This window comes from Anguilla anguilla, chromosome 1, assembly GCF_013347855.1.
Source record: "Anguilla anguilla isolate fAngAng1 chromosome 1, fAngAng1.pri, whole genome shotgun sequence".
Taxonomy (NCBI): Eukaryota; Metazoa; Chordata; class Actinopteri; order Anguilliformes; family Anguillidae; genus Anguilla; species Anguilla anguilla.
In genome coordinates this window covers 65,902,487-65,929,677 of record NC_049201.1, presented here as the reverse complement: position 1 = coordinate 65,929,677, position 27,191 = coordinate 65,902,487, and the positions used below count along the sequence as shown (strand labels likewise).

The following is a 27,191-nucleotide window of genomic DNA, read 5'->3' as shown; positions in this document are numbered from 1 at the left end:
TGCTCTTTTCGAGTGATAACCTATTAATGTGATGCCAGTCTGCATGACATTTGTGGGTGCGGGTACAGCAGTCGTGCTGTGTGTACTGTGGTTAGTGTTTGTTTATTACCCCAGACAGACTGATCAGAAGCTATGCTCGCAATCAAACGGTAAGTGTCACTGCGTTTTCAGGCCTGGGTAAGTTAAATAGTAATATAGGAAAATAAAATGGAGGGGAAGTGGCTTGTTGGACATATAGTTTATTTGTACAGCATTTATGCTTTCCCAGTGCCATTCCTTTGGCATCTTGTTTGCTATGTCACTTTGTACACTTTACCTCTGTTTCATTATCAGACTTCCTTCGACTTCCCAGAAGGCAGACTGTTTTATCAATTTCAAACTATGATTTCTGTATGAAATTTTATTTTAAGGTGAACCGCAGGACATCGTTCAAATTTCATGACCAAATACACATGCTTCTGATATATTGATGTGTATTCATGTGCATCATACCCATTGTATACTCACTTAGTAGATTGTTACTTTATAATATCCAGCCATTACTGTTAATGCTGTTAATGTATAGTCTGTTTGCTGGTAGTAGATTTTATTTTCACTGCTTTGATAAAGCCATATGAGGTTCACTTGTATTTTTAGTCATTTTTTGTCTTTTATCTCCACTCAGTTGTTGGTTCCACACTCCTTTACCCACTCAACCAGCTTCTTCCCCACACTCTCTCCCCCTCCCTCCCTGGCCCCACCTCCCTCCCTCTTCTGGGCAACATGTTGGAGCTGACACGGGACCACCTCCCCAATCATCTGACCTCTCTGGCTCGCCACTATGGCAACATCTACAGACTGTACTGTGGCAACACAAGTAAGGTGTTAACCCTTCAACGTCATGATGTATGCATCATTTGGCAGTGTTGTGTGTCAGGGGACAGGGGGTTAAATTATTACCTCAGTAATTAATAAGCTTTTTGCTCGAATTATAGAGAAATTTTAGTGAAAAAATTACTAATACAACCACAGATGTGAACGGTGACATATATATATATATATATATATATATACACACACATATATATATATAGTTAATCCAATGAATTTGGCCCTAAAACGTATGTCATTTGCTTTCTGTAGGAATTGGTCACTGTTCTTTGTCACATGTCTATATGTCATCTTGTACTTCAGGTGGGTTTAGTCAGGGGGTGTTGGTGCATTTCAAGGCCTCTCATCTGTAGCAGACAAGCGCCGCCCACTTTACACTTGCGTCAGTCAAAAATTAGCGAAATGGGGACTGATGAAAAATCCCACACTAAAGTTTATCTTCAAGCAGTGTGGTGTGATAAAAGTTAATTTGCATTAACTTGATTGATGAGCTTTTAAAATGCCAAAAGTAGACCCCTGATGAGATGCGTGTAATGAATTGAGTGTATTGGAACAAGTGCTCAGATCTGAGGCTTTGACTGAGTGAATGTGTACATGTGTCTTTCAGCCATAGTTGTGTTGAGCAGTGCTGAGATGATCCGGGAGGCCCTGGTGAAGAAGTGGTCAGACTTTGCTGGGAGGCCACACTCATACACCGGTAGCACTCTCCCTACCCAAGCCATTGTTCTGTACCCTACCAAACTAGTCAAACTTACACTTTGCCTCTAACAGGTTTTTTTCTCTTCCCTTATCACTGTTTCCCTCCCTCCTGGTCTCCCTCTTTTGCTTTCCCTCTGCTTATCACTTTTTCCCAATCTTTATAATATTCTCAGGCGATATTGTGTCAGGTGGTGGGCGATCCATCTCTTTGGGGGACTACAGTGAGGCGTGGCGGACACATCGCCGCCTGGCCCACAATGCTTTGCAGCGTTGCTCTGCGCAGTGTCTGCACGCTGTCATTCAGAAGCAGGCTCTCAGCCTCAGGCAGGTACAGGATGTATGCATGGCATTGCGCAAGAGGTGTTGTGTACCATGCTCATAACTGCAGTAATATAGAGAGAGGTGTACATACAATTTGTTATATTCTTGTGTTAACCTTTTGTGGCCTTGCTAACGAACAACTAAAGTGAATGAAATTGGAATGAACTGAACCACGCAATTGATTAGTGTCCCATTCTTGGTGTAGTCTTATGATCAAGGTTCAATTTCCGCTTCCTTGTCCCTGTACTATATAGTATAAAGTGGATACTGATAACAAATGGTTGGCTGGACTAAATTCAGTACAAAATTGGACTAAATTTACTGACAGATTGGTACAGGGTGTACTTTTGCGTGTGTGTGTGTGTGTTTGGGTGCCAGGTTCTAATGGACTACAATGAGACTCCTGTGGATTTGTCAGAGGACTTCACCGTGGCTGCCAGTAATGTCATCACTACTCTGGTCTTTGGAAAAGAAGTCAGTACTCTCTTTACCTGAATGTATTTATCAGCAACAGTCGCATATTTAATTTAAAAGGCTTAAAAATGATAACTCTCATATGCAGTAAATGCATTTTTGAAGAAGCATCTCTATAAGGGAAGATATCAGCCTACTGTTTGTTTTACTTTATAAGTCAAGCTGTTGGGTGAATAGGTTGACTGTTGAGATCTTGGTGATGCCATCTAGGTGTTTGTCGGTCTTAATTAAATAAATGATGGATCTACACAGGCTAGGGGGTCCTGTCATTTACTGAAATGACGGTTGGAGCCTTTGCAGGGTTATGTTGTCATCTTATTAAAACTCCCATCCAAATGCCACAGAATGCTGTATGGATTTGGCATCAAACGATGTCACCCCCCTCTCTAACACTCATACTAGCTGTTCTCTCTCCCAGTATGACAAGAGCTCCCCTGAGCTGCAGCGTCTGCATGGCTGTCTGAATGAGATTGTGTCTTTGTGGGGCTCCCCCTGGATCTCTGCCCTGGACTCCTTTCCCCTGCTCAGGGTATGGAATGTTATCAACGTTGCCTGTAATATAAAGCGTAAAGCGAGTGGGAGAACAACCTGCCATTTCGCCTGATTGATTTCATTTGTTGTTTGATATATTTCTGAACGGGACAATCCCAACCACATGTAGGTGCAATGCTCCAGTTAAATACATATCAATTATATAATTATTATTACTTCTAGTCAAGAATTTTTATGAACATTACTGTTTTTTTGATCCGATTGATTTTGATTTTGCTGATCACTGTTTTTGTAGCAATAATTGTTGCATGTAGCATTTCTTGAATAATGTTTTTTTTTTCATTTATATCAGAAGTTGCCCAATCCTCCTTTCTCTCGTTTACTGAAAGTGGTGGCCAGGAGAGATGACATCATTAGATCACATATCCAAGAATATAAGGCAAGTTTGCTTGGAATCAACCAGATTCTAGGCCTTGTACATCAGCACAAATGCATGAGAATAATAACATAATATCAGCCAAAGAAGTTGAATCTTTAAGTAAATTAACAGTATTGGTTCACACAAATAGCGCTACAGCATACTAAGAAATGTTCTGAGAAAAAATCTTCCATTTTGGCTATATTTTTGCCTCAGGAGCTGTGCCAGGATGAAGGGACAGGGGGTACTATAACAGCCTCTCTACTTCAGAGCCTGGATCAGCCACTGGGGGAGAAAGAGAGGGTGGTGGGTAATGTACCTGTCCAACATTTGTAGTCAGGATTGTAATATGGTTGTTTATTTTTGATTATGTAATGCACAATGTGTCATTTAAATCCAGTAGTCATTTTGGAATTAGTGCTATTTATTTTTTATTGAATAAACTTAAAGTGGCAATCTCAAAGATTTTCATTAAAATAAATGTCTGTTAAGTCACTATATATCGCTGAATTAAGTAGCACAATGGTGATTGAGCCTATTATTATATTAATTTATACTGTTATTATTATTATTATTATTTATGATTAAAGAACCAGGTGTCTGTGGTCACATTCCCGGGAAAAAATCACAAGCGGCGCACAGTTAGTGACGCGTTTTCCATCACCCATCAGTGGTTGGTCCGCCAGAGAGCGTAGGCGGTGCTTTTTTCCGGTTTCTGCTAGCGTTATGGAACCCTAAAAAGTTTTTGTGTAACATGAAATGTTACTAAATTACATAGGTATTTACAGATAACGCTAGCTACCAGACCATGTCAAGAAAGGCAACATTAGTTTAGACAACGTTGTGCACAGTCAGTAGCCATCTCTCATATCAGGTAACGTTGCGTTAGCTAGCTAGCTAGCTAATGTAATTAACATAATTTCATGTCAGCTAACAATTTGAAAAAATGCTAGCTAACGCTACCGACCAGTACCGACCTCGCAAACCATCTCTCAAATGCAACGCTACCTTGTTGCACCGTTGCAATGTAGCTAAATAAACGCCAGTTCAGATCAATGATTCGCAACGAGACTGGATGCAAAAATTCCAAGACGTCTGAATGTGAACGTTCTAAAACTGCACTTGGCGATTTGACAAGGTGGGTCTTTTGGGACCCCAGGGCAGGCAATGGCTCTGCTACAAACCAGTTCACACCGCTGCAATTTTCTCTGCAACATTCTAAAACCGTTTCGTCTGGTTGCGAATCATTGATCTGAACTGGCCTTAACGTTACCGTGATTTACATTGCCATCAAGTTCATCAATATATTATAATGATCGGAATAAAGCCGTCTTTACCGTCTTTACACAGAGCATTAACCCATGGGTATAGGTGGAGTAGAGCCGGGTCTGATTTCTGTGTAAAGATGTCAAGCCGGAGAAAATTAATTTAAAAAATACGGCAGTATGGGTTAGCGTTGTTATTATTTTCTTACGCTTCCTCATATGTTCCTTCAGCCTTGATGCAGTTTTTTGATTAAATGTCCTTTGTTTTTGTTTTATTCTTCTTGTGCTTGCAAATTTAACGCCCAGCTGAAGCTTTATTCTCGAACAGTTCAGCTAGCAAAACCAGTAACACCAGGGGTAACATTTTCCAAGGCAGTTGTTTCAAAAATATCACACAATCTCGTGAACAATCATTCACGAGAAAGACAATGTTTATTGTGCACGAGATAGCCTACATAATTGCACGAGCCACAGTGAATCCCACGGATTCTTCTCTGCAGTGTAAAGATGTTCATACGGGGCAAAAGGTGGATAAAGAACGTCTGTGGAAATTGATCATAACTAATTCTACCCCAGGTCTGCTACAGTATTTTAACCCAGGTCGGCAGTGTAAAGACAGCTTAAGTTAGCCTAATAGTAGGCAATGAATGAGTATGTACATAACGTTACTTTTATAACAAGCATTTTTATTCAGTAAATAGTAGTAAATAGTTACCATGGCCCAGGTGCCAGCTGACTGACGTCACACACAGGCGACAGTGTTTGGAAGTGAGGTCCAAAAACACAACTGCAATTACCGCTTCTCGCCATTGGTACCAACAAAGATAACGAAACGGAAATCTTTGAGATTGCCACTTTAATGAACAGAAGACTGTTTAACATATATAATACTGTAAAAGGTTTTCTGCCTGCAGGCATTGACAGAAACTCATGTTCACATGGCTACAGTGGATCTGCTCATTGGTGGCACAGAGACCACTGCTGCCTGGCTGTGCTGGACTGTGGCCTTCTTACTACACAGGCCTGAGGTGCTCACCTGTAAACCAGTACATACCATTCATTCAAATCTTGTCAACATCATCTCATACGGAATGAAGCTTGGCTGAAATGGCCAACATTTCTTTCTTTTATTGTTTTAAACAAACAATTTTTGTCTGCTCTCTCTCTCCCTCTCTCTCTCTCTCACTCTAGGTGCAGTGTAGAGTGTACAGTGAGCTGTGTACAGTGCTGGATACTCGGTACCCACAGTACAGTGATAGGCTCAAGCTGCCCTGCTTGTCTGCTCTGATCAATGAGGTGCTTAGACTTAGACCTGTGGCTCCACTTGCAGTTCCTCACCGTGCCATTAGAGACAGCAGGTAGGAGTACAAGATAAATGTGCAAAAATTTGGAGTAAATTTGTATGCACAAATTCACAATGTATTATATGTTTGTTCAGCATTGCAGGTTACTGTATCCCAAAGGACACCATTATTATCCCCAATCTGTATGGTGCTCACCATGACCCAGCAATGTGGATTGACCCCTATGCTTTCAAACCAGGTTGTGCAGCTGACTTAAAATGCATATTCACCAATGATACATCTCAGACTGTTGCACTCAACAAGTATGCTGTCTAGAACAGTGGTTTTCAAACTATGATCTATGAACTGATCTGTGTGAATCCCTATGTTGGTCTGTGGAAAGTCCTGGTTTTAATAAAAGCTACTTAGTTATTAATATCCAGCTTGCTGGCTTTTTAACTGTGCTGACACTGAAAAAAAGTCCACCCATTCTATTGATCAGTAAAGCTATGCTTAGTATATATTTCAAACATGCCAGTTTTATTTTATTTTGCTTAAATGGAAATGCTTAGGAATCAGAGGTCTGTGGAAATTAAAGCAAATCACTCATGTACTGTATTGAGTTGTTAAAACATTGTAAGAATTGCACTGATTATAATTCTACTTTCAGAACGTTTTTTAGATGGAGGCAGAGCTTCCACTCGTGCTCTTCTGCCATTTGGAGGTGGAGCCCGGCTGTGCCTTGGGGAGTCCATAGCCAAAATGGAGCTATTCCTGTTCACTGCCTACTTACTTCGTGATTTTCAATTTCTTCCCTCTGGAAACAAAGAAACCTTGCCGGACCTGACTGGGGTTGCAAGTGTTGTCCTTAAAGTCAAACCATTTCAAGTCATAGTGCGTCCACGACCATTAACTTGAACTTTCTTAACAGTTAAGACTGTATAACGTTTTTGTACGTTTTTTTTTTTTTTTTTTGTGCTATCCTGATTCCCTAATAATAGGATAATATTTGGCATATTGTCCTACTAATAAACGACCTCACACAGAATGCATTCACTGACAGGTGTTGGCTACCAATAAAAGGTAGTGCTGTTTTTTAACAGTATTGGAGGTAATGGAAAAATCAATGGAAACATTTACATCTGTAAATAGATTTTGCACACAACAAAGATCCTTAGATCCACAGATGTGTCCTAGAATGAATTAATTGTGCTCAAGCTGATCAGGTGCTCGTGACCTACATACTGTAAGTTTCCACACACCAAACACAATTTATAGTTTATTAACATCTCGGGTCTGATGACTGCTGTACGTTCTGTTTGATGTTAGTGTGTTAACTGCTTTGTAGTTCATCCCCTTCACTTTGGCCTTTCTGTGTGAAAACATAATTTGTAGTGGGGAAAAGACAGATGTTATATGTAAATGTAAAACATATAACTCAAATTATTGTATGTCATTAAAATATATTTTAATTTCTGCTTCCAAATTTGAACCGGATTTGTATGTGGATGTGGATGTGCACGTGAAACACAAACATGCATGCACCTGTGTACTCACCTGTGTACTATTTCACAGACCTTAGAAGGTATCTTGAGGCCTGTGTGAGAGAACAAAGTACTCAGCTAATTCCATTTAACCAAAGAACTATACAATTAGCTATATAATGGTACAGAGTGAATGCTAATATCATGAAGCTGTTGTCAGCTCACATCTTTTGTTTTTTTTTTCTGCCTAAATGAGACTGGGGGGAAGGGGAGGGGGCAGAGAAGGAGGAAGTTCTTTTTAAACTTTCGAGAGCGGTTCTTTCAGAATGTTTCAAGAGGGAAGAGGAGGTTAAACAGTGAAAGCTGACTGTTCATTCAGAAACCAAAAAAGAGAAAGAGACTTGAAGCTAAATCTGATGAATTAGTACTGGAGATTACAACTCTAGAGGTCAGTGTCTGTGGTTTCTCTGAAAGACTCAACAGTTACTGTTTGAAGGTTTATAGAATCAACTGAATGTAATGCAGCAGTGTATTTTTGTTGTGATAAGAAAGCTCAGTCATGATTTTAGATGATTTTCACTGAGATGATGGTAAATTCAACACCTCCAGAATTTTTTGTTGTTTTAGATCAGTTAAAATATTTAAAAATAATTTTTGTGTCTTAATAAATGTAATATGCATAAAAATACCATACTTTCAAATGATGTCTTTGACAGGCAACTGTTATCCAAATCTCAAGCATTGAGACTGGTATGTATAAGATTTTCAAAACCGTTGTTCATGGTATTCTGAAAAGCAATTTATCAGATTAGGTTTATTCATAAATTAATCACTCATCATTTAATTAGTCATTCATCTAGCATGCAGACATTGGGGCAAAACTCAGCTGTACGCCTATATTACAGGTAATCATTACCTTCAGTTACATGTTCATTGTAATCAAATGTGTTTTCCTTTTGTTTCAGTCAAAAACAACAAATCCTTGAACAGTTGACTTGATTGACGGCTGGAAGTTGGACCATTCTTGAAATGACATCAGGAGAAGAGACAGGGTTGGCCATGAGTTTGGTCAATGAAGTGACCTGTCAATTGTGCTCCTCCCTCTATGTGGACCCAGTCAGACTTGATTGTGAACACAACTACTGCCGGCAGTGCATCATAGATTACTGGAAGAAAGGAGAGAGGAGGGAGCTAGGAGAGATGGAAGAAAAGAACAATAGCGGATTCACCTGCCCTTTATGTTGTGAAATTTTTCCCCAGTTTACCTTGAAAAGTAACAAGCTCCTTGCCACCATTGTGGATAGAATGCGTGGCTTGGGAATGCACCACCACAAGGTTCCACTAGAGGGACCCAGAAAGTGCCCTTCCTCAAAGAGTGCATTGGTCAGGAGGGGTGAAAAGGAGGGAGGAAGAGGATTGTGTTCTGTCCACTGGGAACCCTTGAAGATGTACTGTGAGGAAGAGCGGATAGGGATTTGTGTGGTGTGTGCTGTCTCCAAAGAGCACCGCACCCACAGACTGGCGCCCATAGAGGAGGTTTTGACGCAGTGTCAGGTGAGGGACGGGGTTGGGGGGGAGGCTGGAGTGGGGCGGAAAAACGTGCGGTGGGGTGGAGCAGGGTGAAGCTGAGTGAACCGGGGAGGAATGGGAGACAGAGGGACGGTATGAAGATGTTCTGACTAAGATATCACATTACAGGAGAATTTCCAAATGGTTGTGAGACATTTTGAGAGCCAGAAGGACGAAATTAAGAAACTTTACCAGAAGAGTGAGGAAGAAATCCAAGAAATCAAGGTAATTCTTCAAAATAGTTAAAGCAAAAGTGTCCATAAGATGATACAATGATTAATAAATGACAAAAAAAGTTTACTAGGGAAGTTCTCATAACCATAAAATTTCATAGCAACATTCAATATCAAAACAACAGAGTGTGACACTGTGTGGGAATAATGTTGCAATGCTGCAAGCTCATTGTGTAGGAATATGTTACTTTCCAGCATGTCTTACAAGCAATGCAACCTGTTTCATTCCACAGAGCCAGTCTGTTTCCCTCCAAGCCCATCTCATCCAGGAGACTGATCACCTGCTGCACTGCATCCAGAGGGAACGGGAGAGGCTGTGCTCCATGCTACAGAGAGACACAGAGAGACTGCTGGCCCTTAGGCAGAAAGCCTTGGCTCATCTCTCACAGGAAACTGACACCCTGACACAGGAAGTTACCTCACTCAGTGCTAGATTTCAGGAAGAAGGGCATGATCCTGCAGCACTGATCAATGTAAGTTTTGCAACAAAACGACTACTACTACTACTAATAACAATAATAATAATAATAATAATAATAATAATAATGCCAGTGATAATATTTATCTTTTTTGTGCATGTCTACTGTTGTACAGGATGTTCAAGAAGTGACAGTGAGGTGAGAAAATTTTATATATATGTATTTTCTGGTAATCTTACTGACCTGAAGTATCTAAAACATCCATCTGAACTGCTTGGAACATTTGTAATTTTTGTACTTCATGCAATAATACAAAAATAAAGAAACCAAGAGTCTCTATGGCATAATTAAATGGCAGTAACTTCCACATTTATTGAGGGATCATGAGTATTCATGTCTTGTCAAGTCATAGATATCCCTTTCTTTATAGAGAAAATGAAATCTACTGTACAAATCATGTGTCTATGCTCTTCTTTTCATGGAAGAATACAAGCACAGTTTGGAGTGCTGGATGGTGAGGTCAAAGATTGGTTTGACCTGGGAATCTATAAAGGGCCCATTCAATACTTTCTGTGGAAGAAATTAGAAGAAGTGATTCAACCAGGTATGATACATTTAGAACTTGTATGTAGTTCAGAATTTACCATGCTCTGGAGGAGCATTGCATAAAGCACAATTAATTCATGGTTGTGATGGGTATCAATATTTTGGGATATACCACCGATGGCAGTATGTGTGAATACTTGAAAAATTACTTAGTATGGAAGTTCAAATAGGAAATGCATCAGATAGGTATGACTGTGAGCCTCATGTTTCTACTTTATACTATATCATGCACATTGCATACTGTATACAGTATTTTGCACGCACTATAGCCCACATCCTGTTATTGCCCTGAGTCATGGTTCATCAATGGAAACAGGAAATAGCAGGTGTGCATTTGTGTTTGTGTTCTTCACAAACAGGAAACCCATGAATAGAAATTAGCTTTCAAAAAACCTGTACTTTGCCAACAGAGTAGTTGAAACTCTTTAGGAGAACACTTTTACCTTTGACTTTTGAAAATACATAAACTAATAAACGACCATGTTGTTTCATTACTACATACACTTTATAATGGCTCCCATTTTATTTACCCACCACTGATTTTTTATACTTCATAATGTTTCTTTTCATGGACAATTATTGCAGTATGACACATCTAGCATGAAAATGAACTAGTCCAGGATTCAGGGCAAACCCTGATTTTTTAATCCACAGGTCTTTATTTTAGATCTATGTTTGGCAATTTACTGACCGAATGGAAGGCTTTGTACACATTTATTTTTAAAATAAGTCAAATTTACGTACTCCTTAATACAACATTGCTCATGCTTCCTGCAACATCAGATGCAGGTTTAGCTCTGTCCTGTCAGAGCAGATATCAATCACCCGTGAAATTATAGCTTACTTTTTTAGCCCATGTTAACAGTTCGCACCATGCACCACCACCCAATTTGAGTAGGTGTCACTTGACAAAACTTTAATTTCTGTAGTTAGTCTCTCTCTCTCTCTCTCTCTCTCTCTCTCTCTCTCTCTCTCTCTCTCTCTCTCTCTCTCTCTCTCTCTCTCTCTCTCTCTCTCTCTCTCTCTCTCTCTTTCTCTCTCTCTCTCTCTCTCTCTCCCCACCCCCTCTCTCTCTCTCGCCGTCTCTCTTTTTTATGAGTGGGCGTGCAGAACTAAATGCTAAAATTGCACTTTTGCAGAACACTCACCGAGAACAATCTACCAAGTGATTGATTGCATTATTTCTCAAATAATGGAACAAAATGGTGATAGTTACACTACAGTCTGTTCTTCAGTACTACTATTTATACTAAAATAGTACCCCATCTCTCATTGTCTTTTCTGCAGGTCTCTGTACTTTGACCCTTGACCCAGCCACTGCCAATCCATTCCTGTCTCTCTCCAATGACCTCACAACTGCCCGCTACAGCCACACCCCCAAGGAAGGGTTGTCCATGGGAGAGGCCCGTTTTGAGTTCAGCCCATGCGTACTGGCCAAACATGGCTTTTCCTCAGGCCGTCACTACTGGGAGGTAGAGGTGGGAGACCAACCGGACTGGGATGTGGGTGTGGCCAGTGAAACAGCAGAGCGGGATGGCTGGGTGGTTTTGTCCCCTGAAAATGGGTACTGGACTGTGGGCAACAAGGGGGTGAGGAGGGTCGGTGTGTACCTAGATTATGAGGCAGGCCAATTGTCCTTTTACAACACAGAAGACATGAGTCCACTGTTCTCCTTCTTGGGGGAAAATTTCAAAGACACCTTGTATCCATTCTTTTATCCCAGTGCAGATTCCAGTGCCCAGCCTCTCAAGCTGCTAAATCCAAGAACTTAATGGTAGGTGTAAACCATTGCACATTGATGTTTGAACAAACAGACACCCCAAATACATAAATGGAGTTCAATTTCACCTTGCAGCAAAACTGACACATCAATATCTTGAGCATTTTTCATTTCAGTGTGTAAGGCTCCCAGCATGCAATACATGTCTTATTTGCTTTGATGTATTCAACAGTTATCTCCAGAAAGTATGTTACATTGTGCATTACTGTACACTGCAAAATCTTTCAGTGACAGAAGCTTGCATGCCTTCCTACAGAATTTTGTTTCCTGTAAAATATGTAATGTTACTGTTCATTCCATATTTTATTTACACCTCTGTTTATTTAGATCACATTTGAGTCTATTGTTTTGTTTACTGAGCTAGCTTATTCATTCCATGATGCTGGTATAATATGCAATCTTACGCTGAAAATTTATGCAACTACAATAAAGACTATATTTTATATAGTGCAATATTTTAGATTGCAATAATGAAATAAAATATCATGGATATTAGTTGATGGGTCAGAATTTGTTTTGTTTTCACTGAAAATATTTTTTTGTGTATAGCTTATATTTTTAAATGCATTACTGTGAATACAGTGCACATAATGAAAATCTATGTATTTAAATAAAAGCTTGGTGTTTATTCAATTCTTATTGGATTTATTTTACTATGAAAATCATGTGGGGAAAAATGCATTATCTTTTTTGTTGATGTGCTGCTAGCCTTCGCACAATACACTGTACAGTGTATTGTGCTAATGCAAAATAATGAACAGATTCTGACATAACCACAGAGGGCAGTATGGAGTAGTACAATATTTTGGTTATTGGCAGTAAGGTTATTAGGCAATAGGGAAATAATTTAAAGCTTGTAAAGACTATTTTTGCATGCTTACATAAATAATAATGGCAACAGTGTGGAACTTAATGATGGCAAAATCTCAGTAAAAGTTCTTATATTTATAAAGCTGGAAATTTTCTGAACTAAATACTAGCATTAGCATTCACTGACATTAATGCTGTGTAAATAAGAAAATGTTCCAAAACTACTCAGAGGTAAGTTACAATTAAACAGACCCCTGTGTTCCAAGACGAGTCATAAGGAGATTTTTTAAAAAGACCAGCAGCTGGAACGGTCTTGCTATAGTTAAAACTGTGGCTGGAGAGATAAACGAAAAGGGGCAAAGGTATCACTGAAGATTGCTGGACATTACCATTTTCCCAGCAGCTCTTTCATTTGCAGAAGTTAGGATACGCACCCATAGGAAATATGAAATCATTTCCTCAGCACGAGTTTGTGTCCTATAAATACATATGAAAAAAGGAAACACCACAATGAAAGTGCAAGGGAGTGAAGAATGGTCGCAGGCCTGTATCCCTCGGTTCTGCTTCTGATGGGATTACAAAGGCAATTATGTGGTACAGTTATTATTTGTTTCATATGGTTAAGCATGACTCTACTTTGCTGTCTTATCCTTTTCATTATTTGATAGTTTTTTGGATGGTGTCATTTATGAAAGTTATCAATTTACATATACTGTTCTGTTGCACATGTTCTGTTGTCTTGTGTGTAATACACTCTTGCTGAAGGTATGACACTGTATCTCAACATATAACTGATTTATTTTATTTACTGGTTTCTTGTACAGACAGTGTAAATACTAACCCCACAGAATTACAATAAAATAACCACATATTATATAATCACCAATTTTTCATTCATCGTTAATCCAGTCAAGATGCAAGCAGGTGTGTTTCAGTTTCTCACTCCATCGCTTTGTTTTTTCAGCATTTATTAAATGAGTCTTATGATATAATATTCTTATATCCTTATATGAGTACAATACATCTCTCTCTCTATCTCTCTCTCTCTCTCTCTCTCTCTCTCTCTATCTGTGTCTCTATCTATGTCTCTCTCACTCTCTTGCCCTCCCTCCCCTCAGATGGGACAGTAATCTACTCATCAGTAGGGGCCAGTGTGGCTCTACCATGTGGCACAAATGCCCACAGATCCTGCTCAGCAGTCCTTTGGAGATTCAGGGAGATGTTCATGTTTGATGATGATTTAGTCCAAGATGGGAAGGTGACAGACATCAAGACGAACAGAGCCAGGAGACTGAGGGTGGGTCCAGACTGCTCGCTGCTCATATCTAATCTGACTTCAGAGGATGGAGGACAGTACACCTGCCAGGATGGAGCCATCTCTCCCAGCACAAGTCTTCAGCTGCTCAACAGTATGTCATTGTCATCTTCATTATTCAAATTAGAATCAACCTTTACAGAAAATACTGTATCTCCATAATATAAAAGGCATTTTGTGCATCATTACATGTGGGGTAAAATTGAATTGCATTTAATGACTTTAAAGCAAGTCTAAAGTCTCACAATATTAGTGTGAAGGCTCTGCAGTAGTGGCCAAAAAGGCATCATATTAAATTTTGACCTTAAATGTTTTATTACCGCAATAAAAAGCTTTTTTCCTCAAGGTTCCCATGATAATGACCATTCAGTGTCCTCCAAAAGTATGGGAATGGTAGAGTGAAATTTATTATTTTTGCTATTTACTTAAAGCATTTTGTTTTGAGATTAAGAGATAAATATGAAACATGTATGAGGCATTGTGTTGTATTTGGAGGGCACGGTAAATGAATCAACCATGTAATGCCTAGAGATGTTGTAGAAGAATAAAATTAACATATATGCTCCTACATTTTTCTACAGTTACCGTGACCCCAAACACTGGCCTCATTGCCAGAACAACAGTCTCTCTAAATTGCTACTTGTCTGTCGCCACTGGCCTTGTGTTTTGCAACCACACTGGGATAAGTTTCCGCTGGGTAAGTGAGAATGGTGCCGAGTTATGGGGCAACAGGTATAAGATCTCCCATCTATCTGCATGCCACTCCACAATGGCAGTGGAACTCACAAGGACAGACCATAATAAGCACTGGAGGTGTCAACTGATTGAGGGGAAGGAAGTGAAGACAACACAGAGCTATGTCACCAAACTCATAGGTAAGGCAAGTTTGGTGTTTTTGGATGTACTAGTGCAGCTGATCAAAGCCATGCTAGAACAGTGAGAACCAACATGCACTCTTAGCGAAAGGCAAAAGGAAATAATGAGATTTTTTCCATCTTATCCAGAGGACCAGAGCCAAGTCAAGTTATCTGTGTCGCATGAATTTGGATATATATTACATATATTTTGATTGTGGCATGGCTCCTGTAGCCTATAGGCCTGCTTCTCAGCCTCATAATTCACAGATCTGGCTTTTGCGACAAGATCAATCCAATATTGCGAATCATGTATCTCCGTCTTCCCCCAAGCCCACACCGAGAGCTGGTGCTGCCGATATTTTACCTGTATAGTATTATGGATACAGAACTGGCCTTGCAACCTGAAGGTTGCAGGTTTCAATTCCCGAGCACTGCTGTTGTAACCTTGAGGCAGATACTTGACGTGAATGGCTGCCGTATATATCCTGTTGTATAAATCGACCTGTATAAAACTATGTTGTTGTGTGTAAGTCCCTCTAGATAGGAGCATCTGCTAAATGCAGTCTGCAGTAATGAATATTTAGTTTCAAAGCCAGTCTCATTCTCAGCTAGACTGTCAACCAATTGCAATGAATGCAAAGTTTGCAAGTTTTAGTGAAATTTTAGATTGTTGATACTTTAGTTCTCTTGAGAATGAAAGCGAAAGCTGGTAGAAAATGAAAAAATGTTTAGTGTTAAAGAAAAATCACCAGAGTCCACCCTTCTTTGGTGGAAAAAAAGAAGAGAAACTTTCAATAGAAGACAAAGCTAGTTCCCAAAATAAAGATAAGAGCTGCACTGGACATGGTGCTATACCAGTGGTTTGTGGACGCGCTATGTGAACAAAGACCAATATTAAAATTTTAAAATTGGACACAACAATTTTTAATGGCCCTGTTATACAAGGTTGATCACCAGATGACTTTGCACTAATTTTCTCTCTCTATCTCTCTCTCTCTCTCTCTCTTTCTCACTCTGACTCAGATGGTGTAGAGGAAGTGTTTGCATCAGTGGGAGGGTCTGTGACTTTGCCCTGCACTGACATTGCAACCCCTGGCGCAGGAGAAATTTTTCAGTGGTCTGTTGGAGAAAAGACACTGATCACTCAGATCCAGGAAGATCATGTCACATCGTCAGATGAGAATGATGCCACAACCCTGGCCGACAGAAAGATCCAAGGTTTTATAATGAAGCCAGACTCTTCATTACTAATTAAGTCTGTGACCCCAGCACACTCCGGGTATTACCAGTGTTCACAACTCAATGGCTCAGGCCTCATCTTCACACACAGAAGAATACTGTTCCACACACTGGAGGGTACGTAGTAAAACCTTCCTGCGAAATGATTTGAAGCAAACTATGTGGAATTATGTGGTGCACATGCATGCAATATTTAAGTCAGGGAGATTTTTATGCTTTTTAAAAAACTATACAACATGTCTTGAAAATATATTTGTGAATGAAGAACTACCATTGCTGAAAGTTCCAACTATATTCAAACTAGACTGTATTCATGTGTGCGAGTGTGTGTGCTTGTGCTTGTGTGTATGCATTCATTTCATAATGTGTATTTCTAAGCCCTCTTCAAGAGGGTTCACTTCTCTAATCTATTCCCTACCTTTGAAGATACATGGCAGCCATACTGTATAGGCTCAGAACCATCATTGCACATCAGGTATAGAGAAACAGAGTCATTTTTCTTTCCTTACTCCCAGTTCCCAATTCTCTCTCAGTGAATAGAGACCACGCCGGTGTTCCTCCCCAGCAAAACTTCAGCTTCACTCTAACCTGCTCACTCACCTGCGCAGATGCCTGTGATAAAAACATGAATTTGACTTGGAGTCACAGTGCAGGAGGCCACCAAGGTGCCAGCAGTGTTGTGCAAGTAAACAACACCCTGATGTCCCAGCTGTTTGTCCCTGAGCTTCGGGTCTCGGAGAGGCTTGCGTGCATCGTGCTGAGAGAGGGGGCTGAAAAAGCCAGGCAAGAGTGGGCAGTACAAGGTGCTAAAAACTAACATGTTCTGTGTGTCACCCTGGATTCCTGACCTCATACATTTCCAATGTGCTGGAGCATACGGCCAAAACAACAAAAAGTGTATCACCATGTAAATACTTTTGCAATTCACTGTAAGTCTATGTGGCTTTGAGTTTCATTGCTTTGTGGTAATGGGTCCTCCTCTGGGTCTAAAGATCTTGAGTAATGGGTCTTGTTCTCTTTCAGCGGATTATGCTTTGCCTGTTATAGTAAGCTGCGTCCTTCTACTGATACTGTTACTCTGTGTTGCTGTTATGGGAACCTGTTGGAAGAGGAAGCACAAGACACACACTGGTATACGTGTATCATTTTGAAAATCTGAGGTTTAAATAGCGTGCTTCTCCATTTTTTCTGACAGTGAAATGTTTCAATAGACTTGTGCAGTGAAATGTTTCAATAGACTGTAGACTAATGCAGTATTGTATATTCACATCTTTCTCTATCCTTCTTTCAAAGAAAGTGCATATGCCAATTTCAGAGTGGAGAAAAATGTAAGTAATTGAATAACTAATTGTCTTTATCAATTTCAGTCTTGTTCCATGTGACGGCCCTCCCCACTCTGTGTTGCTCCAGAGCCAGGTTGTAACATTCCATGATTCAAATTCTAAACCCCCTCTCAACATTTGTGCAAGCATGAATTAACCAAACAATGCTTTCCCAGGAGTAACAAAACAAATAATCTAAAATATTACAAATACATTTTTAAGTAGCTCTAAAGGCCGACGCACAATTGAGGCTTGCATCAGGGTACTGGAAGATTCAGTCAGATAGAGCAATGTAACACATATTCCTATGGCGACCCCTACTGGCTGATAAGGGTACTTGTATGACTGCACGTCAAAGCCATGTATGAAAGGTCTCCCTCTGATGACACATACCTGGGGTCTGCTGTGTGAAAAAAAAAGGAGCTGTTGGGTAGCATGTGTTTCAGAGGAGAACAGAGGTGGTTTGAACATGGAACACAGCTGCAGACATTCTAGATTGGGGTGGGAACTGGATATACACAGACTTGAGTTGGGGGCAAATTTTTTTTTGAATGAAACTAAATGAAACTAAAAATAACAAAAACACATTACTACAAGGGTAACAAGGCAACAATAATTCTTTAAGACTTGTTTACAAAGCATTGTAACATGTCTTTTTTGTTTTATTTTTTATTTTTATTGTTGTGGCCTTCTGATATCCTGTTCTTGTCAACGGTTCTGACGGGCCAGGAATAGGTAAATAGCTGAAACACTATAGGACAAGGAATGACACAGGTAGACAGAGCTCGGACACATAATTTCTGTGCTTTGTGCTTGCAGATGGCTCTTTATGAGGAGTGTGGGGAGCCAGCCTGTAGGACAGATCCAGAGAAAAGGAACCTGGAAGGCGAACAGTCAGAAGCAATAAGCACCGTTTATGTCCTGCAGTCAGCTGTGAACCAGGAATAACCACTGCCTACAACCACTCTCAATCTGTCTTTGCCAAGCTCAATCCACCCCTGGTTCACTCTATTATTTTTGCAACAGAGCCTAGCATATGACAAGTCGGTGCATGTAATAGTTATTAGCTTGTCTTAGGTTCACTTTTTTCAAGATTTCTGAAAATGTCTATATTTGGTGTGTTGTAAGAAAACATTCTTATAGCCAGCAAGGTCATTAAGTTGTCATTCACCTGTTTCGTGACAAGTCACAATTTTCAGCCAGTTATGGCAATTAATTATTTGTAAGAATGGTAGGTAAAACTAATACATCAATAGAGCTGTGATTTGCATCTGACACAATTGCAAAATGCTTGAATATTGACATTCAATGTGACCCTTTAGGAGATGGAGTTGATGCATTTCAGCTGCAGTGTTCCTTGCATGTGTACAAGTGGCACAGTAGTGAGTGTCTCACATTGAATTGTCATGCTTTTTTAAAGCCTTTCCAACAGGAAAAAGAAGCAACAGGAAGTGAGAAAGCTATAGTAATTAACCGGGAAGTAGAATATAATAATAATAGAATCTGTGTGTGTGTGTAGGTGTGTGTGTATGGACTGACCTCCAGCTGTGGGTGAAGGCTGTGGTGGTGCCGTTGCTTTGCAGGCTACCTAGTAGTTCTCTGGTGACTGTGACAGTGTGTGTATGTCTGATATATGCCAACAACCAACATGTCAGCACATTTTTATCTGTGGTAATAAAACCATAAACACAATCTGAACACAAACTCCTTTTTTTCTATTTAAATTTAGATAAATAATCATATCAAGGCTGACCCGGATGTACCTTATCAGACCTGTGTTTTGTAGTTGTTCCAATGACCTTCGGTGTGCACCTATTGTATGCTGCTTTGGATGAAAGTGCCTGCCAAATAAATGTAATGTCATGTATTTCTTTGTCATTTACTCCAGCACTTTTTCTGTTTTTGGTAATAGGCTATAAGTCTATACACGTAAAGAAGGACCTCCCATTTACATGGATAAAGCTTAGTTTGTTACTTTAGCACTACTGGATGTTATGAAGGGATAGCACAGTATAGAAGGCACTTAACTACTGACAGCTATGTTCCTTCAAACTGTTTAGAGAAGAAACTCAAAAGCTGTAAATGAGGGCTGTTACAGACAATTAGTTCCTCTTTCTAAAGGTTGTTTGCCTACATTTATATTCATGTGACAAGTATCTAATCATTCATCTGACTAAAACGTTACAATAAAAATAGATGACAGCAGTAGACAAAATCAACTTCAGGCTTTGAGAGTTGGATTTTATTTTCTCGCACTCAATTATTTCTTATTTGAAGGGTTAAGTATTAATAGATGAGTGTATAATCTATACATATATTTAAATTTAAAATGTTCTTATAATTTCATGACAACATTTAGAAATATACCGACATGCATTGCAAGGACATGTAAGACACCATATGGTTCACAAATCAAAAAAAGATGTACTTACATTTTTTTATTTTCTTAATTTACAACAAACAAATTCATCCCGTACATGTATGAACTGTCAGGGTAGATATGAAAACAACAACAAATAATTCAACTGAAAAGTCATGTCAGCTGTCTCCTTTTTAGTGGCTTCCAGCTGTTGGAAAACACAAAGAATTTAGGCAGAATTTAATTACATTTGGAAAATATAGACCACTGTATTCTTTTTTCTTAGTGTAAGGAGTGATATACAATATGCAGTACACATATTTATTATTGTCAAGCTACATACCATCCTGTGTATCGCATTGAGCAAGCGTATAAAGAGTATCAGGCAAAAAAGCTGTGAAAGAGAAAATTAGAAAGAATCATGTTTGTAATACTGGTATTTTATATATGTATCTAAATGCCAAATGTTAATTGAATTCAAATTAACTTAAAACTACGTCTTATATACTTATTCCAAAACATAGGTCCAAAGCAACAAAACACTAATTGAATTCATACGTTATCTCAAGTTTGGCATGATTCATGTGATCTGATAAACAATAGGAGAAAGGACCACACAGCACTGGGGAACTTCTTTTCTTCTTTAATGATAAAGTAGCAGCTAAACAATTATTGTCAGTTCACACTTTATATATTTATATATACATTTTAGTTGTATTTGCTCATTAAACAATCTGTAAAGTACAAAAATAATTCAGGTAGCTATAAAATATATAATAAATACCTAGTTTGCATTTTATATACAATACTATATGTACATAGATGAATACAAACAATATCTACTGGGTGCAAAAAAATTAAAATATACATATATTTTTGCTAACTAGTCATAAATTTACAGGCAGTCAGAAGATTGGTGAACATCTTGCGAGTGTAGTTTCATTCTGTTGCCTGTTGTCTGTTAATCTTTACTGTTGCTTGATAGTAGAATGCAAGCAGGAGTAAATGCTGCTCTGTTCATACGCTCCATTACTTAAAAGGTTTACCTGAGTCTCGAGTACGGTTTATATTTTCATAGGGCTCATCCTCAAGGTTGTCTTCAACTGAGAGAGAGAAAAGAATCACCATTAGCTTATCCCACACAAACAGGATAAATTGTTCACTCGTCTACCTACTCACAGTTTTGTGTGTGCTATACTTTCATTCCAAACCAAATCACAGTTTTATTAATTCTATTTCAGTAAGTATGCCATGGGTGTTGTATAAAAAGTATTTTTAAGCTTCTTAAATATTACAAAATATGAGAATACAAACAGAACTAGGCTCAGAACTTGGCCAACACAGGGAAATGCACTCTGATGTTCACATTACCAAAATTGAACTATAAACCTTTCCACATTTAATTTCACCTGTTTGATGCCACAACATAACTACATTATGTGTGTACCTGAGATTGGGTTTTTGCGGTATCTGATGTAGGCTCCAGCCACTGCCACAGCAACACACACTGATAAAACTGAGACCACCACAACAGCGGGACTTCCACCAGTCTCCTCATTGGCTGAGACATTGCGTAAATAATCATTAATATGTCAACAAACAGAATGACAGAACTGAAAAATGTAATTTCCTGTGCATACTGATAAAACATAAGAGCTGCATGCTGATGGGTATCATTCTAGCGCATGGATCTCAAACTAAGATCCTGGAGGGCTGCTGTGTCAGCTGGTTTTTGATATGTTCATGCACTTAACCGTTTAATTTAAGCCATCAATTGGCTAAAGAGTTTCCATTATCTAAAGAATCACCTTATTTCCAGGGCCTAAATTGTCTGCTGATTGACAGAAAATCACAAAAACCAGCAGAGACTGCAGCTCTCCAGGACTGTGGTCCTAGCGTGTTATGAGAGTGTACAAAAGGCCTTTATCCACCTCCATACACAATGAGACGACAAGACAATAGACTTTACCATTAGCCTTCATAGACACATTTATTGTGTCAGTTGTCAAGGTCACCTCTGATCCAGGAAAATCTGAAAAGAGATTACAAATGTGTACGTCAATCTGGAAAATATTAATGAGTGCCATGTATATATGATTGATAACTGACAGAGAGAGTATAGACCTACAATTGATGCAGAAAGTCTGAGCTAGGATACACAATTATAACCAACAAGATTCACTCAACAAGATGCATAGAGAACATAACTGCAGCACATAATATCAATGATCAGATTTCTAAAGTGAGACAAACACTCACCTCTCACATGGAGCCTCATTTCCTTACAAATCGTTTTGTTTTCCCCCATGTGCAGTGTGCACCGGTACCAGTCAGTGTCATTCAAATTTAGCTCAGAAATAGTTAATGTTGCATTGCCTGAATTAAGATCTCCTGAAAATCTGACTCGTCCTTGCAATGAAATGGGGCCACTGGAGTTTGGGGAAGATGGTGTAGGAGGATGGCGAAGTATGAGGGACCCCTGGCCTTCCGGACCCAAAAACCAACTGACTTTAGGGGTTGGGGTGTTTCCTTGATAGCTTGTAAAGGGGCAAGGCAGGATGACTGTTGTCTTGTGTAATGCAGCGATAGGGTTTAGAACTTCACACTCTTCATAGAACATAAAATAAGAAAATAAAGCTTTGGTTAAAGATAAATTCTGCTTTGAGACGTACAAAGCTCAATCTTTTATGTATTCATTCATAAATAAAAATTAAAGTACAGTATTTATCAATACAAAAAATAAAAGAGGAACTGAAAAGCAGCATGGGATCAAATAACGTACTGAGCAGGAAGTGAATGACCTTGACCTTTACCTTTGACCTTAAGAATGACATGTGTGCGCATAACGCACTGCCATCCAATCCAGACCTGACAGATATATGTTCCAGAGTCGCTCATCCTTACATCTTTCAGGGAGAGGGTCCAGTTCCCCACTTCCACACCCTCCTCTCCCCATAGAAAGGTTAGCCGTTCCCCATGCAAATGCTGTGAAGTGTCGTGTCGTGAAAGGGGTGACCAGGTCTGCAGTGTGTATGGTTTGGCACTGGCTGATGTATAGCTCACCCATTTCATTCTGTACTGACACATTTCTGTGCTTGAAACAGAGCAGGGTAAATTTGCAGTTTTACCCAAAGCAGCGGAAACCTCATGGATTTTGACCTTTTCACAGGAATTAAGGAGTTCGCCTTAAGGGAGAGGAAGAAATTGAATATTAGCACCCTAGTGACTAAATCTGGTCTTTTACTGTACCATTTCACAACTGTATGAATGATCGCCATCTTTGAATTCATTATACACTGCATGGCCAAAAGTATGTGGACACCTGACATTCAACATCTCATCCAAAATTATGGCCATTAATATGGAGTTGGTCCACCCTTTGCTGCTATAACAACCTCCACTCTTCTGGGAAGGTTTTATACTAGATGTTGGAGCATTGCTGCAGGGATTTGCTTCCATTTGACTAGAAGAGCATTGGTGAGGTCAGGCTATGATTGGGAAATTGGGTCTGGCTCACAGTTGGCTTTCCAATTGATCCCAAAGGTGTTGGATGAGGTTGAGGTCAGTCTCTGTGCGGGTCAGTCAAGTTCTTTTCTTCCGTTCTCGACAAAACCATTTTAATATAGACCTCACTGTATGCTTTGGGCCATTGTCATAATAAAACAGGAAACGCCTTTCCCCAAACTGTTGGTTGTACTTTGATTGAGCACATGTCTGGTAACAATGTGTAAATCTGCTAAATATTGAATTTAATTCTGTGAAACTTCAAATTATGATAATGTTTTTAAATTACAACATTATTCTCTGGAACTAATTGTCTGTAACAAATAATAGCGGAAACAATAGGCTAGAAACAATAAATAAATAATTGTAAAACAGGTTTACGAAAATTTCTAAAAAGCACATCTTCCTGAACACCGTTACTGGATTGTCACCATCAGAAAAACAATTGAATCAAGTTGGTCACTGGACATTTCAAGATGTTTCAACTTTTTTCTGAATTTTGAAATATTTGAAAATACGTTTTGCATCACAGCATTGAAAGAATTCTGTGCTGATGGGAAAAATACAATAGGATCATCTATATATCAATATAGTGTCCTCTACTATTATACTTTTTCACAGTGACACAGTGACATGGCATTTTCACAAAGAAATATACATAATTGTGCTACATTAAAACCTCCATTTATACAATACCTTAGATGTTGCAATGAAGCATATTTAAGATATTTGGATTCATAAAATGCAATACTTACCATGGCACTTTGGAGCCTCTTTCATTTTGAATAGGAAAAATAACAATATCCAATGAGACTGAGTCATTTCTTCTCCTTCTCTGAAGTTGCTTTATGATTTCTGGCAAGTATACCAGAGTTTCTCTTACCCGAGACTGACATCAGTTCTCTCATTTGAGTGGTGTTCTCAGCTTCTGTTTTCAGTTCCCCTTGCTATTCTGCCTGGTTTCTCTAGTATTGATTAACCCCATTGATGCATCAGGGTTGAAGAGCACTCTGATCTGCAGCACTGTTTGTTTATTTGTGCGGTGGTACATGTATATTGAACAGAATTTAAGCAATATTGAATGCCAAATGAGTCAGGCACTGATTGATCCCATAAGCCAACGTGGGTTTGATATATTGAACACAACTGTGGATGCAGAGACAGTGGCCAGTCCAAATGTGGGTGGGAATTGGAGATGCTCAGCCCCACGTTGGCCCCTGAGGTAATACCTGGGCAGCATTTGCAGTCCTTCACCTTCCGAGCTGATCTAACAGACACGTAAGGTGCTAACAACGCATTATATGAAGTAGGAGTGGGCCAATATCTCTACAACTTTCCTGCTCAGATACTGGCAAAGCTTTGTTATGTTTCTCAAATGATAATAGGTGGTTCTAGAAGTGATTGATTTCAAATGAGTGTCAATTGAAAGCACAAATGAGTAAAAAATGACACCCACATTCTATAAGCAAATGAGACTGGCTTTCCAACAAAAGTTTTGTTTGGCCCTTCAAATTGTAATAGGTGATTTGTTTAACAAAACTGGAATATTACCAGGGTTTAGCTTCACTGATTGTATTGCCACCCATATTGTAGTTTGGGTTAAGGCACTCTGTAAGCAGTGTCATATAAGCAAGCAACGGTTCAGTAATCGTTCCAGTAAAAAATCTGATTGTATGAATCTGATACTTGATACTTAAATGTAGGCTGAACAAGTCTCCCTCAGTGAGACATCTTTGAGCAGAAGCAACTTTTGAAATAGCGAGGTTCATTATCCAAAATACAATGCTTATACAATATACAATGTGTATATGAACATTCAAATAAAAACTGCACTATATTTTCTTGAGACCTGGCAAAAAATAAATAAATAAATAAAATAAATTGACATAATTGTCTTGGATGACAAAAATATGTTGCATTGAAAATCCATCAATTATCTATACCCGCTTATCCTGGGCAGGGTCATGGGAGGTGCTGGAGCCTATCCTGGTGTACATTGGGGACTGGTAACACTTCTGGATGTTTTTTTTTTTTTCTTGTACAACTATCTGGCCACTAGATGGGGAATGAAGATATAAAACAGCTTCAACTGCCTGAAGAAATAAATGTATAAATTACCATGTGATTTCTTCGTGGGGGTGTGGCTGCTTTGGGGGGAGGGGGGGGGGGGGCATGGGGGTGCCTGAGTGTTAACCAAATCAGGAAGCAGGAAGCTTGTTGTGAAATTAGCACTTGTACATTTCGGTATTCTAACATGCCCGAGGTTCCTTTTCTCTCTCTCATATACATTTAATGTGCACTCTTACAGTTAAATGCTTTCACTTTAATATTAAAACTCACTAGCCTGTTAGTATTGATTTTTATTTTTAGAATTTCATTGTTAGCAATTGGTGCAGGACCGTGTGCATGTGTGTATGTCCACACATGACAGTGTTTGCTGTGGAATTGATCTCTTGGTATGGTGGTGGATGTCCGAAGGGGGGGGGGGGGGGGGGGGGGGGTTGTAGCAAAGGCAAAAAAGTTTAAGACTATGAAAACATAACCTCTTGAGACTTCTTAAAGGTTTTTTTTTAAAAGCTATCTTATAGCTCTGATGAGCTCTTGACACAAGGAATAACGGTTTGCAAGAGCTAAAAGGTAGTTTTAGATGTACTTTAAAACCATAAAAGGTTTGTTAACCCTTCTATTGTTTGTAAATATTGAAGCAAAATAGGCCTGCATTTTGAGTTATGGTGGGGTGAGAACAATTAAAATAGCACATTGTCCATCTAGAAGTTCTATCTTCAAGAATAGAGGACTATATAACCAAAATTGATACTCAAGAAAAGTTACATATTGCACTTTAAAAGGGACACTTCTGCTAAATTAACTCAATTACCATGACAAAATAGTACTTAGAATGTTTTATCTTTTTATTTAACAATATAATTTGAGCTGGGTCCACATTCAAAGCCCTCTCTCTCTGTCTCTCTCACACTCAATGACAGAGTTTACATGCATTGTCCATGCAAAAAAAAAAGGAAAAAGTGAGAAAAATGGCTTTAAAGATTCTGTTCTGTTACATTCTAAATCTACTGAAAAGCATGATACAAAAATTTCCTAACTAACTTAGATTGATTAATATATTCATTTCTGGACACTGCAGCAGCTTGTGAGACTGCTCCTCTCGTTATAATCATAATCGTCATTAGAATGCAGCCCTCTTTGTCAGCTGTAGCAACTGTAGCCTAACTCTCAGTTTTGCTAGCTCACTACATTCACAAAACCTTAAAAATAAACACTTTCCCTTTCGTTTTCATGGGAAAAAATCACCATGTTGTAGTATGGAAATGGAAGTAGATGAATCACTCAAACATTTTAAATGCCCTAATATATTTTTTAATTAGCGCTGTTTTGGCGATTTGCCAACAATTTGCAGCCGCCACATCTGACGGGCTTCTCCAGGTCACCATTTTAATCAGATGTATTGTACCATTATAACAGTAGCTCTAGATTAAAAAAAAAAAAAAAAAAAAAAAAAAAGGTAGGCACGTAGCCTACGTAGCTCAACTGGAACAGGTTCCGCTTCGGCTCAAACAAACACTGTTTCTTTTCAGATAACGTTACATATGTATCATATTTATTTTTTACTTGTCCGATCAGACAACTGCATGAGGCATTCCACGTGCCCGAACAGAGTTAGGATCCGCCAGTTGTCATCACCGAATGATAGTTAACGCCAGTGCTTCAGATGGGCAGGAGCTGTCGGGACTTGTATATGAGTAGCCTACCGACTCTTCTTTTGATTACCAACATTAATTTATTTTAAACAGTATGTATTTTGAGGAGTAGGTACCGGCACTTATTTGGTCCAATTAAAACACAGGTTAACA

General features: G+C 39.1%; 4 protein-coding genes across 16 annotated transcripts; 3 read left to right on the top strand and 1 right to left on the bottom strand.

Moving 5' to 3' along the window:
- On the top strand, nt 1–7,300 carry LOC118231182 (steroid 21-hydroxylase). 8 transcript variants are annotated; one of them, XM_035424784.1, is made up of 12 exons: nt 1–149; nt 665–856; nt 1,478–1,567; nt 1,743–1,897; nt 2,269–2,364; nt 2,783–2,893; nt 3,209–3,295; nt 3,491–3,580; nt 5,454–5,567; nt 5,731–5,897; nt 5,978–6,081; nt 6,493–7,300. In XM_035424784.1, exons 1-12 carry the CDS (start codon nt 32–34, stop codon nt 6,738–6,740), a joined length of 1,572 nt encoding a protein of 523 aa, XP_035280675.1. In that variant the 5' UTR covers nt 1–31; the 3' UTR covers nt 6,741–7,300. The 8 variants fall into 8 exon arrangements, with proteins under 8 accessions (XP_035280675.1, XP_035280665.1, XP_035280693.1 ...); XM_035424774.1 differs by having other exon boundaries at nt 5,454–5,585; XM_035424802.1 differs by having other exon boundaries at nt 3,491–3,584; nt 5,488–5,567.
- Nucleotides 7,301–7,410: 110 nt separating this feature from the next.
- On the top strand, nt 7,411–12,546 carry LOC118231240 (zinc-binding protein A33-like). Of its 2 annotated transcripts, XM_035424889.1 has the most exons (8): nt 7,411–7,754; nt 8,023–8,056; nt 8,272–8,860; nt 9,005–9,100; nt 9,342–9,581; nt 9,703–9,725; nt 10,013–10,131; nt 11,421–12,546. In XM_035424889.1, exons 3-8 carry the CDS (start codon nt 8,336–8,338, stop codon nt 11,903–11,905), a joined length of 1,488 nt encoding a protein of 495 aa, XP_035280780.1. In that variant the 5' UTR covers nt 7,411–7,754; nt 8,023–8,056; nt 8,272–8,335; the 3' UTR covers nt 11,906–12,546. The 2 variants fall into 2 exon arrangements, with proteins under 2 accessions (XP_035280780.1, XP_035280789.1); XM_035424898.1 differs by lacking the exon at nt 8,023–8,056.
- A 699-nt stretch (nt 12,547–13,245) lies between these two features.
- On the top strand, nt 13,246–19,338 carry LOC118231215. Of its 5 annotated transcripts, none has more exons than XM_035424858.1 (8): nt 13,246–13,317; nt 13,842–14,132; nt 14,620–14,913; nt 15,919–16,251; nt 16,668–16,937; nt 17,158–17,265; nt 17,428–17,462; nt 18,276–19,338. In XM_035424858.1, the coding sequence occupies exons 1-8, from the start codon at nt 13,257–13,259 to the stop codon at nt 18,402–18,404; spliced, it is 1,521 nt and encodes a 506-aa protein (XP_035280749.1). In that variant the 5' UTR covers nt 13,246–13,256; the 3' UTR covers nt 18,405–19,338. The 5 variants fall into 5 exon arrangements, 4 of the variants coding, with proteins under 4 accessions (XP_035280749.1, XP_035280739.1, XP_035280768.1 ...); XM_035424848.1 differs by having other exon boundaries at nt 16,650–16,937; XM_035424877.1 differs by lacking the exon at nt 16,668–16,937.
- A 338-nt stretch (nt 19,339–19,676) lies between these two features.
- LOC118231286 (lachesin-like) lies at nt 19,677–24,408 on the bottom strand. Its single transcript, XM_035424966.1, has 8 exons — nt 24,075–24,408; nt 22,629–23,000; nt 22,075–22,422; nt 21,785–21,847; nt 21,263–21,376; nt 20,862–20,918; nt 20,159–20,209; nt 19,677–20,023 (listed from the first exon to the last, which is right to left on the bottom strand). The coding sequence occupies exons 1-8, from the start codon at nt 24,139–24,141 to the stop codon at nt 20,010–20,012; spliced, it is 1,086 nt and encodes a 361-aa protein (XP_035280857.1). The 5' UTR covers nt 24,142–24,408; the 3' UTR covers nt 19,677–20,009.
- Between the last annotated feature and the right edge of the window lie 2,783 nt (nt 24,409–27,191).